This window comes from Lethenteron reissneri, chromosome 51 (genome assembly GCF_015708825.2).
Source record: "Lethenteron reissneri isolate LAM-NWPU_2019-01 chromosome 51, ASM1570882v1, whole genome shotgun sequence".
Taxonomy (NCBI): Eukaryota; Metazoa; Chordata; class Hyperoartia; order Petromyzontiformes; family Petromyzontidae; genus Lethenteron; species Lethenteron reissneri.
The window spans coordinates 5249921-5271121 of NC_083829.1; the positions used below are offsets into that span (position 1 = coordinate 5249921).

The following is a 21201-nucleotide window of genomic DNA, read 5'->3' on the forward strand; positions in this document are numbered from 1 at the left end:
TGGCCATTATCTTTTCATCGGCACATGAAGCACCGGGTCTTCTCTGCCACGGGTATGCCCTCTTCACTACGCTTGCGAAACGTGGACCCAATTTTTTTACACACCACCTCACAGACACATCAAAGGCACTTGCACAGGTTTGAAACATTCAGGCTGCTCTGCCCATGATCCATCCCAGGGTTAGCCAGACTGGATTGTGTGAGCTCACAGATTCTTGAGAGATTTGGATACGGAAACATTCAGTGAGCTCCTCCGGCAGGAGAGGCTGCATTTGACTCGGTCATTTGGCCCGCATGCCTAGCCACCGCTTGCCCAAGCAGCTTCTGTTTGGCCGGATAGAAGGAGCTAAACGGATGCGGCATGGGCAAAAGAAGAGACGGGCTGATGTGTGAGCGGATGAGTGAGTGGTACGGGCTAGAGAAGAAGTTGGTTAATGTGGGACAGGAAGATGTGGAGCTGAGGTGTCCTGCCGACGACGTCAAATAACCAAGAATGACAAACGGTCCTGTGAATATCCATTATTTATTACCCAGAGTACAGAATGATATTGCACTCCAATCACATTTTATATTATATCTATTAGCATTAATGAAACTTTATGGGGTATTTTTTATTTATTGACAAAGCTTCGTGTGGGTCAGCACAGGACACAGTGCAGCTACAGAGCTGTCGGTTGGCTTGCGTCTTTAGCTATTGCCTCGCCACTGATATCCAATCCCAAATGTGCTGCACGTGCGTTAACTCCACTCTCACATTATCTTGCAACCGTACTTATCATCATCAACAGCAGCAGCAGCTGTAATACCACAACCTTCATCGCCAACACAATTATCATTGTTACCATCATCACTAACTTGACCATCACCACTATGATCTTCTCGTCATTAGCACCACCACCACCACTATGATCACATAAGACCATCCCAATATCCATCACTTTCATCATCATCATCACCACCACTATTACAACGACCAAAATCTTTTATCATCACTACCAGCGTCATCATAACCATCAATTGCCGATCATCGTTTTAATCTCAACCAACACCACTGCCATCATCATTACCAATGTCACCAGCCACTGTGATTTCCATCATCTTCACCATCACTGTCATAAATTACCCATCATCATCAGCACCATCACAACAACCTTCACCACCGCCATAATCACCACCACCATCATCACAGCTCACGCTCTCCCCTGCTCTCTCCCCACCGTGGCGGCACCACCTACTTACAGGTGTGGACCTCCGTGCGTCTGCGACGACGCCAACGCTGCTGCTGCTGGTGTCGCGCACAAGCGGAGCAGCTGACATGACAGCACCAGTGGAAGGTGCAGTTGCACCTGCCCTTCGCAGCGCGACCACCACCACCACCATCATCGCCGTCCCTAGTCAAGCCGTCGTCATCATCATCATCGTCCACGTCATCATCATCATCGCCCACGTGGTGCTGATGGAGCAGCACCGTGTTGTATCCCCGACCGCAGCACAAAATCTCGCAGCCCCCGGCTCCGGGCCGACGCTGGCACCGGCGCCCCGTCGTGCCCGCCACGCCGGCACGCGCGTCCTCCTCGCAGAAGTCGGGCGACTTATCCAGGAAGACCAGCTCCTCCTTGGTGGGCTTGCGGGGCTTCCAGCTGGTGGTGGGTGGGTGGTGGCAATAGTGATGGTGTTGGTGGGAGGGGAGATAGCGGTCGTGGTGGTGACGATGTTGATGTTGGTGGTGGTGAAAATAGTGGTGTTGGTGGGAGTCGAGATAGTGGTCGTGGTGGTGAATATAGTGGTGGTGGTGGTAGTGGTGGTGGTGGTGAAAATAGTGGTGTTGGTGTGAATGGAGATAGCGGTCGTGGTGGTGATGATGTTGGTGGTGAAAATAGTGGTGTTGGTGGGAGTGGAGATAGTGGTCGTGGTGGTGACGATGTTGGTGGTGGTGGTGGTGGTGAAGATAGTGGTGTTGGTGGGAGTGGAGATGGTGGTCGTGGTGGTGACGATGTTGGTGGTGGTGGTGGTGAAAATAGTGGTGTTGGTGGGAGTGGAGATGGTGGTCGTGGTGGTGACGATGTTGGTGGTGGTGGTAGTGAAAATAGTGGTGTTGGTGGGAGTGGAGATAGTGGTGGTGATGGTGACGATGATGGTGGTGGTGAAAATAGTGGTGTTGGTGGGAGTGGAGATAGTGGTCGTGGTGGTGACGATGGTGGTGGTGGTGGTGAAAATAGTGGTGTTGGTGGGAGTAGAGATAGCGGTCGTGGTGGTGACGATGTTGGTGGTGGTGAAAATAGTGGTGTTGGTGGGAGTGGAGATGGTGGTCGTGGTGGTGACGATGTTGGTGGTGGTGAAGATAGTGGTGTTGGTGGGAGTGGAGATAGTGGTCGTGGTGGTGACGATGTTGGTGCTGGTGAAAATAGTGGTGTTGGTGGGAGTGGAGATAGTGGTTGTGGTGGTGATGATGTTGGTGGTGGTGAAAATAGTGGTGTTGGTAGGAGTCGAGATAGTGGTCGTGGTGGTGACGATGTTGGTGGTGGTGAAAATAGTGGTGTTGGTGGGAGTGGAGATAGTGGTCGTGGTGGTGAATATAGTGGTGGTGGTGATGATGGCGGTGATAGCGGTGGTGGATATAGCGATGATGATGATGATAATGACGATGGTGGTGGCGGTAGCAGTGGTAGAAATAGTGATGATGGTGATGACGATGGTGGTGGTACTGTATAGTGATGAGAATGTTGGTGTGGGACATAGTGATGATGAAATGGTGGTGGATTTCATGAGTTGATGGGTCTCCTCAGTGACTAGCATAGAGACGTATAGACTTAAGAGACCCAAAGTTCCAAATAATCCTAATTGTGATGAAACCAGGTTCTCCGATGTAGAGAGTTCATGGCAGTGTTCTTTACTAATTTTCACTTTCGCCGATAAGACATGATCAATGTAAGCACCGCCACATATATGAGACCATTGGGGGTTTGACAGCAGCACGATCGTGACGATGTTTGGGGGGGGGGGGTGTCACTTGTTGTGTATTATCGGGGGGCCGCACGTCAGGAGCCGCACTAAACGGCCATCAGGGGGGACCGCCATTGGCCCACGGGCCTTGCAATGAAGAACGCCGCGTTTATGGTGTCGGGGCTGGTCACCACAGTGTGACAGAGAGACAATGACAGACCACGTTGTGATTAAGCCGGGTTCTGGAGTGTTGTGAAATGGTGATCTCAGCGCCACTCAAGATCTCCCTGCCAAGGAGCCGCCCCATCCTCTAGCGGTTGCGTGAGTTGAGTTCTTGCGGGTCTGCACTTCCTCTAACACGATCCCACCTATACCATTGGAACCTCATTTGCCAGTAAAAAATATGATAATTGTTTTTTTACCCTTCTATCTGGCAACAAAACTGACACTTTTTTTACAAGGAGTCATGTTTGCATAGACCACAATACCAGCAGCCATAATGCAAACAAAAAACACAACTCTGATAATGTATGCACTGTCATTGAAGTTGATTGGTCCACACCCGAGACAGCTTTCCTTAGAGCCTAGTCTCACATGGGTTGGACCAGATGACGCCAAAAGGCGCACAACTCAAAGACAATGCACCATCAGAGTAAAAGAGAGCTCGGGGCTAAGCATTTACACCATTGGAACCTCATTTGCCAGTAGAAAAATATGATAATTGATTTTTTTTACCCTTCTATCTGGCAACAAAAACTTGTAAAAAAGGTGTCAGTTTTGTTGCCAGATAGAAGGGTAAAAAACAATGATCATATTTTTTACTGGCAAATGAGGTTCCAATGGTGTAAATGCTTACCCCGAGCTCTCATACTCTGATGGTGTATTGTCTTTGAGTTGTGCGCCTTTTGGCGTCATCTGGTCCAACACCATGTGAGACTAGGCTCTAAGGAAAGCTGTCTCGGGTGTGGACCAATAAACTTCAAGGACAGTGCATATATTTCGATTTTGTCAAAGCGCTCTTCTTCCCCCCTCCAACCCAGCTTAAATATACGCTCCAAGCTTGGTGGTGTTTCATTCTTCACCTGAGGACGGCTGCTTGCGTTGTGGCCGAAACGTCGTGAGAATTATTTAATGATGTTTTATTTATATTATTTTATTACTTCCCTTCTACGTGACTTTACCGAAAGAACCAAGAAGTGCATACATTATCAGAGTTCTGTTTTTTGTTTGCATTCCGACCGCAGGTATTGTGGTCAATGCAAACATGACTCCTTGTAAAAAAGGTGTCAGTTTTGTTGCTAGATAAAAGGGTAAAAATCCAATTATCACGACCCCACCTTTTCGCATCTCCGCTGCTGCTGCTGTCAGGCCGCTTGAGGTGGAGGAACACGGGACGCCGGTGCCGGGTGGCCAGGACGGCCTCCACGGCCCGCGCCGTCTTCAACTTGGCCTTGAGTCGCAGGGCGACCTCGCGGAGCGGTGGCAGGAGGGCCCAGCAGGTGCGGGCCGAGCAGGAGCCCGAGATGCCGTGGCAGCGACAGTGCAGGGTGGTCGCCCTGCGCAAAGCCTGCGCGCGCAGGAGATGAACGAGGATGCGACGAATGAGCCGGTGCTCGCGTAGTGGTGATAACTACTCGCTGTTCGCAAGCTGTGAGAGAGCGGATCGTAAACAAGGTTTTCCCGCTCAATAAAACGGTCAGGGTCAAATGGGGTGAGGTGGGATCCAAACGCCAGATTGGGAAGGACCAATCGGAGAGTTCCACAAAGTGGCCGGGGATTGGACAACCCGGCCACGAACAGGTATAAAAGCCGGAGCGCTGAGAGCTCTTGGCCAGTTCTGCTACACGAAGATCCAAGTCGGCCGAAGACATCTAGGACCCTGGACCAAGCCCTCCAGCCCTTGTCAGGGCTAGGGCTCAGAGTAACCAGTGGTCGGGGAGAGATCCCCTAGGTCCAGCCAGAGGACGCTGAGAGAGCAGGGAGATTAGATAGCCTGCAAGGTCCGGAGGCTGTGTCTCCTCAGGGTAACGGGTGAGGGGACCACATACCCCCTTTGTGTGATAGGGACTGTGTATTAAGACAATAAACAGTGCGTGCCATAAAGAAGTGTATAAGTCCGTCCTTTACAACACTACACTCGCATTCTCTCTGTGCTGTTCGCCTTTTCGCGATGTTCTCTGGCGTGACACTGGTGGTGAGACGGGGCCATCAAGGAGACTGTCACTGGCGTAGGCCAATGCGTTTCAAAGACGATGCTGATATTGTCCGAGCGTGTTTGCGTGCATGTATTTGCCACGGGTACACGTGCGGCTAATGCAGACTTGATGCCTCGCAAAATGTATCTATTTGTTGTTTGAACATTTTAACGGCTGTTTTATTGCCAGAAAGCGTGAAACGTATTCTTATTTTTCACACTTTGGTGGTGGGAAAAGGGTCCCCGTAGACAAAATCTAAATATGTATTTAGACTGGAGGAATCCGATGAGCTATGCGGCTCTGTTTCGTCGATGTCAAGAACGTTACAATAGCGAAAAATACAGAAACATGATGAGAGTGCAAAGTATAGGAAAGGTAAACAATTCACTTAAAATATAAATACTGATCAAACTCAACTAGTTTTAACTTCAAATAATCGTCACTGGGTGTTGGCCGTGAGCGGGAATCGAACTCAGGTGGCAGTGCGCTAACTACGACACAACCACTCCCTACACACACACAGATCCCCCATATTGCCTGGACAGGCTGTTGGGGCAAATGCTGTGAGCGAGCACCTCACACACACAGACACACGCAGCAGAAGCAGCAGGAGCAGCAGGAGCAGCAGCAGCAGGAGCAGCAGCAGGAGCAGCAGCAGCAGGAGCAGCAGCAGCAGCAGGAGCAGCAGCAGCAGCAGCAGCAGCAGCAGCAGGAGGAGCAGCAGCAGCAACCTCGACTGCGAAACCTTGGAGAGGACCCTACTACTCTTAGGTTTTTTTGGTAAAGTCACGTAGGGAAAAAATAAAGAATTAAAATAATAAAATAATATAAATAATGATATAAATAAAAATTATAAATCACGACGTTTCGGAGGCAACACAAGTCTCCGTCAGCAGGTGGGACCGTCACAGCTAGATTTACTGTAACCATTGAGGCAAAAATCTTTTTGTCGTAATTTTTGTTATTACTTTAGAATAAATACATGCTAATTTTCATTCATATGTTGTTTTTTCTGACTTTATGTGAACGAAAAGACACACATTCGCCCGTTTTCTCATTGAAAATAGGTACATTTTAAAATATCAATGTCCTGGTCACAAAATAAAAGTTTATGGGGAATATCCATTTTCTGTACTTTTGAGGCATAAGCAATTAGGAAATAACACTTACTACCCAGGAACATGTTTTTTGTTACACAGTGATATCGGCCGTTTTATAGGATTCGGGGGGGGTGCGTCAGGCGTACGTACGCGGGTGGGGGGGGGGTAAAAAGTCCACGTGCGTACAGGGAGGGGGGGGGTCAAGTTTTGACAGATTTTTTGCGTGCCTACTAAATGGATGGCCCCAAATGTGATTTGTTTGCAAGTGTGAACTTTGATCCTTACCCGTGTAGCATCGATAGTTCAACGTTAATTTGACATTTTATTGAGGGACTACTGTGCAGTGTCATCTTGGTGTAGTCTGAGACTATTGTTGCTGTCTTTCCCAAGCTTGATAAATCGTACTTATACAATTATTTAATTCATTTTGTATTTATATTCCGTGAATTTTCTCATCGTTTTCTCTAGTTTGCACTTGTATCGTTTTTTACACGCCTTTCTATTAACTCACTGTCTGTTGTTGTATCCTCAAATCTTGTAACTCAATTTGTACCCACTTCCCAATGTGGTATCGACTGCTAACTTGGTATACTTAGGTCATACTGATGACAATACTATGTTATATCAGAAAAATAAAATAAAAATATTTTTTTACATTATTTTTTATATGTTATGTTTCGACTTGGGTCTAATTGTCCACGCTCGACTGACGTTGGCTGTAAATCACAACGGAGCCCCTTACGTTATGGCAAGCTTCGGGGCCACTTCCTGGAGTCGTGGAGTTCTGCCATTACTAGTAGGGTACATTTCGTTGAAGCGTGTTTCAAAAAAAAGTTTTTTTTTAATATTACTTATTTTTGGCATTGTCTGCCATTGTAACTCGCTGACCCAACCCATGCTGGAACATCTGCGAAGAGCTTCACAGATTATCAGATTCCTCCTCCTGCAGTCCAAATAAACATTCTGATTCTGCCTACCTCTTTGAACGTTTGGGACCCCTGGAGCTCATGGGCCGTCCATAAATGACGTCACGCGACTTTGGACAATTTTTGACCCCCCCCCCCTTCGTCACACGGCGTCACAAAAAGTCAGACCCCCTCTCAAATATGACGTCACAAAGCTCTGCTCCCCCCCCCCCAAATAAATAAAACATGCTTCAAATCGCTTTAAACTATCGTCATTGTAGTGCGTATTTCAGGGGAGGGAGGGGAGGGAGGGGAGGGGAGGGAGGGGAGGGAGGGGTGGGGTGGGAGAAGAGGGGAGGGAGGAGTGGGAGGGAGGGGAGGGAGGGTAGAGGAGGGGTGGGAGGGGAGGGGAGGAAGGGGAGGGAGGAGGCGAGGGGTGGGAGGGGAGGGGTGGGAGGGGAGGGAGGGGTGGGGAGGGAGGGGTAGGAGGGGAGGGGTGGGGAGGGGAAGGGAGGGGTGGGAGGGGAGGGGAGGGGTGGGAGGGGAGGGGTGAGAGGGGAGGGAGGGAGGAAGCGAGGGGAGGGAGGGGTGGGGAGGGGAGGGAGGGGAGGGGAGGGAGGAGAGGGGAGGAGTGGGAGGGGAGGGTAGAGGAGGGGTGGGAGGAGAGAAGCTCGCACCTCGCGCCCCGCCCCATGGTTGTGCAGGTTCATGAGCGCGCGCGCCTCGTGCGCCGCCTCTCCCGCGTCCACGAACTCTCGCGAGAACTCCACGCCGTGCTCCACGTCCGCCGAGCAGCCGCCCCACCGCCACGACCCTTCGTCCTTCCAGAGCCCGCCCCCCACGCCGTTAGCTCCGCCCACCGCCCCCTGACCCCTCCCCGCCGTTCCGCTGACTCCGCCCATTCGCTCGTGGGTTCCGCCCCACGCTCCGTGAGCCCCGCCCACCGCCGTGTTGCTCCGGTAAGCTCCGCCTACTGTCCCGTAATCCCCGCCCACGATCCTGTTAGCACCGCCCACAATCCTGTTAGCCCCGCCCACGGCCCCGTTAGCCCCGCCGTGGCCATGCGGCGTGGCCAGCCCCTCCTTGGTGGCGTCGCAGCCGCAGCCGCCGAGGCTCCCGCGGCTGCACGCCGCCGTCACGGCGTGGGCGACGGCGGCGGCCGTGAGGGCGTGGAGGAAGGCGGCCTCGCGGCACCCTATGGGAGGGGGCGGGAGGAGACATCATCATCGTCGTCATCGTCGATTCGAGGAAAAGAGTCGCGCCTTTCCCGTTCGTCAAGACCTCGACGCAGTGCCGGATTAAGCTAGTGCGGGGCCTGTAGTGTTATGTTATAAAGGGGCCCTAAATAAAAAAGACATGTTAAAACACGCATTTTTAACTTGCATTGTAAAGTAATTGTATTTTTTCATTTGCTATAAAGCCAGATAATACGACAAATCGCTAACCTTAAACACGCGGTCGTTTAAAAAAGTGGAAGGCAGTATAGTACTATAGTAATAGAACAAGTGCAGAATCTCTGAAACGGAATTGACAGCTTTAAAGCATTTAGCGCGGGGCCCTTGAAAGTGCGGGGCCCGTAGCTACATGTGCTTGAAGTCACGCCGCGCAAGCCCCTTTTGGACCCAACCGCTGAACCTTCAACAATGCGAGTTCCAGCCCAATGAAGGGTTGAGAGTTGAACGGAGTTCAAAAGAACTCACAAACACCTTGCGAAAGACCCAACGCAGACAATCCCTGGGTTTGATCTTTCACGAAGCTCATGGTCCACGCTAAACCGCATCCGCGCAAACCATGGCAGATGCGATTACCCGATGCATAAATGGGAAATTAAAAATTCCCCAGCGGTCATCCAGAATGGACCGTACAACGTATAACGACGCAATGCCCGATCCACAAATACGAAGGAGACAACACAGCGATACACTCTGCTGCTCCTGACGAAAGAATATCATAATCGTCCTCATCAATTGAACATCGTCGTAATGTTCATGTTATAGCAATAAATCATGGGCATCTATGTGCTGGCAAGAGAATGATGGAAGTCGTGGGGCAGAGTCCCATCGAGTCCCATCGAGACCCCATGGCAGCCAAAAGAGCATGGATATCCATCCGGAAGGTTTATAAAAGCGATCCTAGGAAGACGAAGCAACGCGACGACACGCCGCTGCAGAGCGGCACCAATCCTGGGACACGGCAGGGCACCGGACAACAACTCAAGACGTGGCGGCTTCAGCGACGAGGAAACCAGGAGATTAACTATTTTGCGGCGCAGTACGACATGGCTGAGCTAGTTTCAGGAAACAAGAGCCTCATTGAGAATGGCAAAGCCGGCGGTACACTGTATTGACATTCGCACCGAGAAGACCACGCACTTTGGACCAGTAACAAATCTGGCGGCAGGCGCGCGTCAGGGCATTCATACAGCCGTGGAAGGATGCATCAGAGACGGAGAGCCTTGGGCCTACATTACTACGACGCCACCTCTTAAAACCGTACGAGCGCCTCATTCCAAACCGCCTATCGCCATTTGATGAGTAGCATCTGATCTTGGAGCAGAGGTCGCAAACGGGTTTTGATTCCTTACCCGTACCCGTACCCGGCCGCACCAGAAATGAGTGACAAACGGTTACTCAAAAGTGACTCACGGCCTTCCCGTACCCATTCCCGGCCGCACCAGGGTCGCAAACGGTTAACCGTACCCAGCCGGGTACGGGTAGCCGGGTATCGGGTAGGGTACGGGTATTGGGTACCCGGTTGCGACCTCTGTCTTGGAGCAAGCTGAATGCTCCTTCCGCCCACAAAATCCTGCACTACTCAAGTGCTGCACGTCACTAAACTCACCGGAGTCAGCTTTGACAAGGGTCCAGCAACAGGCGCTGGTGTTTTGCCGACCTGACAGCGGCGTACGACAAAGCGAACTTCCGGAAGCTCCTCACTTAACCTTTTCCCGTTCCGACGACGTACATGTACGTCATCACTTTTTATTCCGATACCGCTGCGATAATGAACGTGTACATCATCAAAACGAAACCGGAAGAAAAACTAAAATAAAACTACGTTGTCGGTACAGAGGCTCCCACAAGACCATGCGGGAGGGCATGTGGCACAGTTTGGCGCCAGCCATCATAGAGTGCAGTCGTTATACTACAGTTCTCTGAGGTGAGTACAGTGTCTTTTATAACAATGACGCTATGCCTCTGTAATAAACCTCTTTAAGACGACTTGTGGAATCGGTCCTTTTATTTCACTTCCACAGTTTACAAACACTCCCCGTTGCTGGCAGGCAACGGGAAGCGGGCAGACAGCCACAAGAGATGCACCGCCCACGTGGCACCCGCAGCCCCGCACGTGCGTGGCCCCTCGCTCCCTTCGTTCCGTGTCTGCTCCCGTGTCTCCCGTCTCTCCCCTCTTTAACGCCTGGGTCACGTGGTACCCTTAAGCCAATCCTGAATAGCCTGCGCCGAACATTCCAGATTCCCCCCATCAACTCCCGGGACCACGCCTCTGACTTGGCTTCCCATTAGCTGAGGCCAAGACCGGCAGAACCAATCACCCTAGCTGACATGCCGTGATCACGCCGAGGCCATGCTCCCAGGCTCTCCCCCCATTGACTATAAAGCGGGACCGGCAGAGCCGATCACCACGTGAGCCGGACATAGGCTCTTATTACACCTCTGCAGATAAAATTTACGTTGAGCCGCTTGCGCGTTCCGAGATTTAGAGGTGAATGGGACACCCACCCTGCAACTTGCAGATGTCTCGGAACGGGAAAGGGTTAATATCTACAGCTTGACGCACGACCGACACCATGGTACGACCGACACAGTCTCTAGCACGGCCAACGATTCTACGTCAAACTTTGTAGGAAGCGGAGCCGCTGGCGACTACAGTACAACGACCTCCCACACCCAATGGGGGAGCGGACTTGTGCCAACAGTCTCCGACGTGAGAAGAGGTTTTCCCCTTTTATCTGGCAACAAACCAGTTGTGTTAAGATGTTAAAACACCAAACTGAAACCTTTTACAAGGAATCATGTGTGCATTAACCACAATGCTTGTGGTCAGGACACTAGACACCCGCGACACGGTCACGCCGTGGAGATCGAGAGAGACAGGGAGATACACAGACACGGAGATACGACAACGACAGATGGAGTACACTCGACCCCCCCAAGTCGCTAAACCATAGCTGTCAGCAACCTAAAGTCATGGAAACGCTTCCTAGCCGCAAGGGAACTGCTTACAAATTGTTGGCGGCTTTACGCCTGGAAAAGTGTCGAACACGGCTCGACGCAATAACTAACGACGTCACAACGCACTTCGATGTTGACGAACGCCTCGCCACTGTAAGTGCACGTTGCGTTATACGGGACAGGCAGACTTCGCTTAGCGCTCAAGATGCGTTCCTGGAGAAGTGAGCGCTAAACGAAACGGCGTTAAAAGGGGCCATAATCATTGTACATATGGGAATGCGTTCCCCACAGCGTTGTTTCTTTCGTGTGCGCAATATACGAGGGCTTCATATGGGCATCGCCAAATCGCGCTCCCAATCCGGGTATTTCTCAGAGACGAGCTCCAGGTCCTCCGTGGTCTTAGTGATGCCCTCAATCTACATTTCTGTGGTGAGATTTCTTGTAGGTGGTGCCTGATACTCTGTCCTGGTCTCGTGATTTATCACCTGGCTAAACAAATCGATTGTTTTAACAACATTTGATCGTGACTTCAAAATGTGATAATTCGAATCGCCGGGGGTGAGGTCTGGTTGGCTGGGAGTGTAAGTCGTTCTCATTGGCTGAGCGAATGATGGGGGCCGGAGTTGCTGCGTGTTCTCACTCGTAAGTGCTTTCTAGAGAAGTTTTGATTTAAAAAAAAATTGGTAAAAATGTTCTCCAGGACAAAGAGCGCTATAACGAATCAGTGTTCCACGAGGTCACGCTAAGCTAGGTTTGCGTGTGTATATCAATCATCAGCCTTATCCATAGCAGACGCACTAACAATTAGCGATCATCATTAGCACAGCAGTAGCACCACCACCAACATCAGGACGATCGGCACCAAACCACCACCTCCATCACGACTACCACCACCACATGTCCTAAGGGGCCATCCATAAATGACGTCACGCGATTTTGGATGATTTTTGACCCCCCCCTTCGTCACACGGCGTCACAAAAAGTCAGACCCCCACTCATATATGACGTCACAAAGCTCTGCCCCCCCGCCCAAAACAAATACATTAAAATCGCTTTAAACTATTGTCATTGTAGTGCGTATTTAATGTGGCGCTGCACTCTGATGTTGTAGGAGAAAACATTTATTAAAACGTCTACTGTATTTAATTAAGTAGAACGTGTTGTCTATATTTATTTAAAGTTGCGCATTTTGATGTGACGTCACATTTCTCAACCCCCACCCCCATCGTCACACATCGTCACAAATGTCTGACCACCCCCCCCCCCCCTAGGTGCGTGACGTCATTGATGGACGGCCCTTAACACCAGCACCGTCATCATAAACACACCACCACGTCTTCTTGGTTCTTTCGGTAAAGTCACGTAGAAGGGAAATAATAAAATAATAAAAATGAAACATCATAAAATACAATTCTCACGACGTTTCGGCCACATCACCACCAGTGTCCCCTGAGCCACGTGGTGGACACTGGTAGTGGAGCCGTCCATCCCAACATTTAAACCATCACCACGTGTCCCATCATCAGCAGCAGCATCACCAGCACCACCACCACCACGTGTCCCATCATCGCCCACCATCAACCACGTGTCACACTACCACGTGCCCCAAATATCCCATCATCACCACGTGTCCCATCATCATCAACAACACCACCTCCAACCACCACATGTCCCATCACCACCATCACCACCACATGCCCCATCACCACCACGTGTCCCATCATCATCAGCACCACCTCCAACCACCACATGTCCCATCACCACCATCACCACCACGTGCCCCAAATATCCCATCATCACCACGTGTCCCATCATCATCATCAGCACCACCTCCAACCACCACATATCCCATCACCACCACATGCCCCAAATATCCCATCACCACAACATGTCCCATAACCACCACGTGCCCCACATGTCCCACGTGTCGCACCGACGGGCATCCTCCTGCCCATCATCCCCGCGGCCCCGCCGATGCCCGTGCAGTTCCAGCGCTGCTCGCGGAAGAGGCGCGAGCACTCGGCGGCGGCCGCCTCCACCCCGAGGCCCGCGGCCACCACGGCGCGTGGCCGGCGCGCGCACGCGGCCCTCTGGCGCGGGGAGAGCCCCGCCAGGCGCACGCAGATGGCGCTCGCGCCCAGCGCAGCGGTGCCGGGCACGGCCCTGCAAGGGCAGCGTGGGTGGGGGGGGAGATGGGGGGTGGGGGGGAGATGGGGGGTGGGGGGTGAGATGGGGGGTGGGGGGGGGGAGATGGGGGGTGGGGGGGGAGATGGGGGGTGGGGGGGGAGATGGGGGGTGGGGGGGGGAGATGGGGGGTGGGAGGGGGAGATGGGGGGTGGGGGGGGGAGATGGGGGTGGGGGGGGGAGATGGGGGGTGGGGGGGGGAGATGGGGGGTGGGGGGGGGAGATGGGGGTGGGGAGGGGAGATGGGGGGTGGGGGGGGGGAGATGGGGGGTGGGGGAGATTAGGAGCGGGGGGGGGGGAGATTAGGAGCGGGGGGGGGGGCAGGAGGTTGTGGGCAGGGTGGGGATGGGAGAGGGGAAAAGGAGGGAATGAAACAAGATTAGAAACCGGGCACCGTTCTAAAAGGCAGCACGGCGTGGTGGGCGCGCGGGTGTGGGTGTGATAATGATGTGGTGGTGGCCAGAGAGGGGAGGAGAGTGGGAACTAGAAGGGAAGAAGGATAAAAGACAAGGGTTGAGCGATAAGAGAATAGGGGGGGGGGGGGGGGGAGAATATAATATACCGGGTAGGCCCATGAAGGGCAGCAGTGGAGTGGTGTGAAAAGTAAGATAGTGGGGGGGGGGGGTAGCGGTGGAGGAATGGCGAGCAAGGGAAAAGGCGCAGGATCACTCAGGCAGCAATCTTGTATGCAAGGGTTGGTGGTTCGATCAGTGACGGGCGCGATAACAGACGACGACACGAGGATGATAGCATGAGGTGGAGGAGGCTGTACGACACATTTTACTCTGACCCAAAAATCAATTATGACTCGTAGTTGATTGATTACCCAGGAAAGTCCAAGCGACTCTTCATCACGAGTATCCTCCTATGGTTGTTGACACGAGGGAGGAAACCAGAGCACCCAGAGAAACCCCCACGCGTGCGAGGGGACAACGCTCAATCTCCCTACCGATGCAAACAGGTGAAGATGATATTCTTAGGTTTTTTTCGGTAAAGTCACGTAGGTGAAAAATTAAAATTAATAAAAGTAAAATAAAAAAAATAAAAAATTCACGACGTTTCGCAGGCAACACAAGCTTCCGTCTTCAGGTGGAACCGTCATAGCACGATTGCTGTATCAAGCAATATACAGCTATCGTACTGTGACGGTTCCACCTGAAGACGGAAGCTTGTGTTGCCTCCGAAACGTCGTGATTTTTTTGTATTAATTTAATTTTTTACCTACCTGACTTTACAGAAAAAAAACCTAAGAGTATGAATCTTTGCAGTCACGAATGCTTCAAATCTAGGTGGAGATGAGTCGACACTTTTCTGTACTGCCTTCTTCCTGGCGAGCCAGGAGTATCATGGACACCTCCTTGATACCCACGGGAAATGAGTTGCAACAGGAGGTTAAATTTCGATTTAAAGCTTTCGTGACTGCAGGGATTCATCTTCTTGGTTCTTTCGGTAAAGTCACGTAGAAGGGAAATTATAAAATTATTAAAATAAAACATAATAAAATAATTCTCGTGAGAATTATTTTATTATGTTTTATTTGTATTATTTTTACCGAAAGAACCAAGAAGGAGGAGGCTAGTTCACACTTGCCGTAGAGCCTTCTGGCAAACCAGGGTAATATGGCTACTCGTTGCCCGCCCATGGGAAGGGAGTTTCGCAAAAGATCTCTGCGGTGATCCACCAATTCTCGCTGCTGCCCCCACGGTGCTGGATTGTCACAGCCAGTCACGTGCAGCAGCTTAGCCACGATTAGAAAAGAACAGAAAATAAGCCAAACACGGAACAAGACCTGGGTGGTGTGTTAAGAAGCGTGGGGGTGTGCACGGGTGAGATGTTAACTACCTCGCCTGGTATGCAGGAGGTCGTGGGTTCGATCCCGATCCCGACCCTGACGCCTGCTGCTGTATATTTGGAGTTTGAGTGTCTCTCTCATCATTATCACGGTGGCTAGGAGATGTTAACTACCTCGCCTGGTATGCAGGAGGTCGTGGGTTCGATCCCGACCCTGACGCCTGCTGCTGTATATTTGGAGTTTGCGTGTTTCTCTCTCTCATCATCATCACGGTGGCTAGGAGATATTAACTACCTCGCCTGGTGTACAGGAGGTCGTGGGTTCGATCCCGACCCTGAGGCCTGCTGCTGTATATTTGGAGTTAGCGTGTCTCTCTCTCATCATCACGGTGGCTAGGAGATGTTAACTATCTCGCCTGGTGTACAAGAGGTCGTGGGTTCGAACCCGACCCTGACGCCTGCTGCTGTATATTTGGAGTTAGCGTGTCTCTCTCCCATCATCACGGTGGCTAGGAGATGTTAACTACCTCGCCTGGTATGCAGGAGGTCGTGGGTTCGATCCCGACCCTGACGCCTGCTGCTGTATATTTGGAGTTTGCGTGTCTCTCTCTCATCATCACGACGGTGGCTAGGAGATGTTAACTACCTCGCCTGGTATGCAGGAGGTCGTGGGTTCGATCCCGACCCTGAGGCCTGCTGCTGCTGCTGTATATTTGGAGTTTGCGTGTCTCTCTCTCTTTCCCCGTGGTCGCGTGGATTTTTCTCCGGGTCCTCCGGGTTCCCCCTCCACATTTAGAGTCGATGACACGCGTTTATAAAGTGTTTGGCTGCTGTACATTTAAACGTGATGAGCAACTTCGTCGGGCTATCACTTGTGGCCAGATCGCTTCTGAAAAAGAGCACGGTGGGCTTTACCTGGGTAAATTAGATAATAAATTGTAAAAAAAAATGTAACGTCTTCAGATTTAAGCCGTTAACCTTAATTGTTGAGACACGTACGCGACTTTACGACGGAATTGCAGCCAAAGTTTGCATTTGATGCAGAGAACACGCCCGGATAAGAACTCGTTTGCAGGCTACATCGGTTGGATTGCTACCAACGCAGGCACCGTGCGAGATCGACTGCAGCGCTGGGAGGCATTCAATCCAGCAGTGAATGAATAATGCCCTGTGCATGCATTGCTCATGTACGAACATGTGAAAGGATATACACGTGTGTGTGTGTGTGTGCGCGCGCGTGCGCATGTGTTCCACTCACCCCTGCCGCTCGTATATGCACGTCACCACCAGCAAGAGACGGAGCCAATTTCTAGGAACTTCCCAACCCATCCTAACATGTCCTCACCCTCCACGGCACTCCGAAGCACCGGCGACGACTGCGGATATCATGGGCCGCCCCGTTCACACACACACACAGGTCTCCAACCCTGCCTAACGAGCCCGTGTGTGTGTGCGCGTGTGTGTGTGCGTGCAGGTGTGTGTGTGTGTGAGAGTGGGTGTGTGTGTTTTTACTTTGTGTGTGTACGTGTGTGTGTGTGCAGGTGTGTGTGCGAGAGAGTGTGTGTGTTTTTACTTTGTGTGTGTACGTGTGTGTGTGTGAGAGAAAGTGGATGTGTTTTTACTTTGTGTGTGTATACGTGTGTGTGCGTGTGTGTGTGAGAGAGTGTGGGTGTGTTTTTACTTTGCGTGTGTGTACGTGTGTGTGTGCGTGCAGGTGTGTGTGTGTGAGAGAGAGAGTGGGTGTGTTTTTACTTTGTGTGTGTGTACGTGTGTGTGTGCGAGAGAGTGGGTGTGTTTTTACTTTGTGTGTGTGTACGTGTGTGTGTGCAGGTGTGTGTGTGTGTGAGAGAGAGTGGGTGTGTTTTTACTTTGTGTGTGTGTACGTGTGTGTGTGCAGGTGTGTATGTGAGTGAGAGTGGGTGTGATTATACTTTGTGTGTGTGTACGTGTGTGTGTGTGCGTGTGTGTACGTGCGTGTATGAGAATCGGTCGTGTAGCGTGTGCAGTGCCGGCCTTTATAGGTGCTCGCTAGCAGCACTTGCTCCTACAGTCTGTAAAGGCTACACGGGGGATCTTTGTCTTTGTAGCGCGTGTATCTGATATACACGGGGAGCGGTGGTGCAGCGGTTAGGGCGCTGCGCTACGAACCCGGCGACCCGAGTTCGATTCCTGCTCACGGTCAACAACATTGGCGATTATCTGAACCGGTCCTGGGCCTCCCCGAGGTCAACTCAGCCTCAAATGAATTCCTGGTGCGGGAAGTAAACATCGCCGCTAGGGAGACAAAGGCGGCCGGGCGTGGTGCTGGCCACCCACCCACTCGTGTGCCGACCTTCATAAGTTCTCACAGCACTTGCCCCAACAGTCTGTTCAGGCTACACGGGGGATCTTTGTCTTTTGTATCTGAGAGAACGTGGGGAGCGGTGACGCAGTGGTTAGCGCAACCGCGCTACGAACCAGGTGAGTGGAGTTCGATTCCCGCTCACGGCCAACATCAGTGACAGAACCGGTGCTCCTGGGTCCTCACACAAGGTCCACTCGGCCTTAAATAATTACCTGGTGCGCTGTGTATAAAACACCAGCACTGGGGAGACAAAGGCGGCCGGGCGTGGTATTTAATTATTGTTCACCCACCCCCTCGTGTGGCGTGTTAGCCTCCTAAAGGTGTTCGCACGTCTCACTTTCCCAAACACCACGTGAGGGCTATACGGGGGACATTTGTCTTTTGTTGTGTGAGTGTATTGATACGGGTTCGTGTTTGGACGTGTATGAAATGTAGCTGGAAGGTTTGCCGTCGTGCGCGTTACATGCCTACGCACACACATAAACACACAGCCCCCCACCCCCCTCTCTCTCTCTCCCCTTATAGCCTTATAATGGACTGTCGGGGCAAGTGCTGCAAACAAGCACAGCCGAAGGCCGGAACGCCACGTGGACGTAGCCATTAACAGGACGCTGAGTCGACCTAGGGGAGGACAAGGAACGGTTCAAATATTTGCCACCGTTATTTGGTTGTGAGCGGGGATTGAACTCTGTAACCGCTGGGTGAGGGTCCGTCCATAAATGACGTCACGCGATTTTGGACAATTTTTGACCCCCCCCCACCTCGTCACACGACGTCACAAAAAGTCAGACCCCCCCCTCAAATATGACGTCACAAAGCTTTGCCTCCACCCCCCCCCCAAAAATAAAACACGCTTCAAATCGCTTTAAACTATTGTCATTGTAGTGCGTATTTAATGTGGCGCTGCACTCTGATGTTGTAGGAGAATACATTTATTTAAAAGTCGATTTAATTAAGTAGAACGTGTTGTCTATATTTATTTAAAGTTGCGCATTTTGATGTGACGTCACATTTCTCACCCCCCCCCCCTCCTCGTCACACATCGTCACAAATGTCTGACCCCCCCCCCCAGGTGCGTGACGTCATTTATGGACGGCCCCTAATAGTAGCGCAGTGCGCTAACCGCTACTCTCCAGTTCCCCAAACACACACAATCTCGAGGAACACATCATCCCACTGTTGGTCATATGCCAGACCGCTGACGAGGCTGTTAGGACTTATAACCGTGACACTTTAAAAAAAAACGCAAATAACTTCACTGTACACGCGTGCACATAGCCATAAAGAGTCAGCCTGTTAACAGACTGTTGGGGCAAGCGCTGTTCGCGAGCATCTATGAAGGCCGGCACGGCACACTAGGGGGTAGATGGCCAACAGCACGCCCGGCCGCCTTTGTCTCCCCGGTGCGGATGTTTACACAGCGCTACAGGTACTCATTCACAACGCTACAGGTACTCATTCAAGGATGAGTTGATCAAAGGGAGACCCAGGGCCGGTTCAGATATCGTTCGCTCCCGATGACAGAACGCGAACTCAGATCTGCGGGTTCGTAGCGCGGTACGGTGACCACTGTGCCACCTCTGCCCGCACACAAACACAAGCGCACAGACACACACAGACACAGACACACAGACACACACACAGACACACACACAGACACACACACACAGACACACACAGACAAACACACACAGACACACACACAGACACACACACACAGACACACAGACACACACACACATACACACACACACATACACACACACAGACACACACACAGACAACAAAGATGAAGATCCCCCGTATAGCCTTAACAGACTGTAGGGGCAGGTACTGTTAGCGAGCACCTATGAAGGCCGGAACGGTACACGAGGGGGTGGGTGGCCAGCACCACGCCCGACCGCCTTTGTCTCCCCAGTGGCGATGTTTACACACCGCACCAAGTGCTCATTTGAGGCTGAGTCGACCTAGGAGAGAGCCCAGGTCCGGCTCAGATATTTGTCAATGATTTTGACCCGAAAGCGGAAATCCAACAGGGTTGCCACTACGCCACCGCTCCCAGTCACAAGCAAAGATCCCCCATATAGCCTTAACAGGCTGGTTGGGCAAGTGCTGTTAGCACCTATGAAGGCCGGATCGGCACAGGAAGGGGTGGATGTTCAGCACCACGCTCGGCCGCCTTTGTCTCCCTCGTGCTGATGTTTACACACCGCACCAGGTACTCATTTGCGGCTGAGTAAACCTAGGGGGAGGCCCAGGACCGGTTAATAATCGCCACTGGTGTTGTCCGTGAGCGGGAATCGAACTCTGATTACCAGGTGCGTAGTGCAGTGCGCTAATCACTACACCACCGCTCCCCCAGTCACAAACACACAAACACACACACACAAAAACACGCACACACAAACACAACAACAACCGCCATTCGCCACTAAGTGGCGGTGACGTCACCACGACGCTTGTGCCAGGCCATGTGCACCTTGAGGCCACGTGAAGTGTCGAACGCCCGCTGGCAGGAGGTCACGGGGCAGACCCAGTTGCCACGGGTCGACTGACTGACATGACCGAGATGACTGGCTGATGCACCACCTGTGCCCCCTACTGTGCCAACTTGCTGTGCTTTAGCCACCCGGCGCTCCGCTCGTTGTTGTGAGCGTCGCTCCTCCGCTCTCCGTTGTTGTTGGAGGGCGACTGCCTCCAACTGCCCAGTAGCGTCCTTCACGAGCCTCCTCCACAGAGGCCGATCTTGACATCGCTTGTACCAGTCATCGGCAAGTCCACTCAGCTCCACGTCCTCCTGCACCACATCACTCCATCTCTTCTCTAGCCCGTGCCGCGCCCGGTTAGCCCCCTCGATCCGGCCGAACAAAAGCTGTTTAGCATGCGGTGGCTGGGCATGCGGGCTACGTGACCCAGTCAACGCAGCCTTGCCTGCCGTAGGAGCTCTCCGATGAGACTTTGCCCAGATCTTTCAAGGATTTGTGAGCTCCTCACACAATCCAGCCTGGTTAAACCCAGGATGGATCGTTGGCAGGCCAGCCTAAATGTTTCTAACCGGCGAAGATGCTCCATTAGGGGGGTCCACGTTTCGCAAGCATAGAGAAGGGAGGGAATGACCGTGGCCGAGAAGACCTGAAGCTTCGTGCGGAGCGACAGACCAGGTAGCTTCCACACAGCGTTACGCAACCGATGAAAATATATTGCCGCTCGACTGATTCGGAGTGAGACCTCTGCTGTTAAACTGGAACCGGTCATAAGCACACTGTCCCAGGTATGGGAAACTCTCCACTCTCTCCACTACTGCCCCATCACCGATTGAGAGTTGTGGGGGTGGAGTGTCCGATGGTACAAAATACCCAGGCACCGAAAAAAACACGCACACACATACAAACACACAAACACACACACAGTAGCAGCCGCAGAAGTTTCAGCAACAGCACTGTGCAGCACTCTGATCATCTTCATCAGCAGCAGCCAAACCATTATCAGTTTCAACATTAGCAGCAACACCACCACCATCACCATGATCAGCAGTAGAACCACCACC

The 21201-nt window shown here is 52.0% G+C and overlaps 2 protein-coding genes across 2 annotated transcripts in view; one reads left to right on the forward strand and one right to left on the reverse strand.

The window, feature by feature from the left end:
- The window catches only part of ATP5F1C (ATP synthase F1 subunit gamma), a 375672-nt gene that overhangs the window by 31974 nt on the left and 322497 nt on the right, over window positions 1-21201 (forward strand). The window lies entirely within an intron of this gene.
- On the reverse strand, window positions 608-16995 carry LOC133355541 (protein Wnt-7a-like). Its single transcript, XM_061572881.1, has 5 exons — window positions 16569-16995; window positions 13269-13498; window positions 7820-8337; window positions 4280-4509; window positions 608-1639 (listed from the first exon to the last, which is right to left on the reverse strand). The coding sequence occupies exons 1-5, from the start codon at window positions 16637-16639 to the stop codon at window positions 1231-1233; spliced, it is 1458 nt and encodes a 485-aa protein (XP_061428865.1). The 5' UTR covers window positions 16640-16995; the 3' UTR covers window positions 608-1230.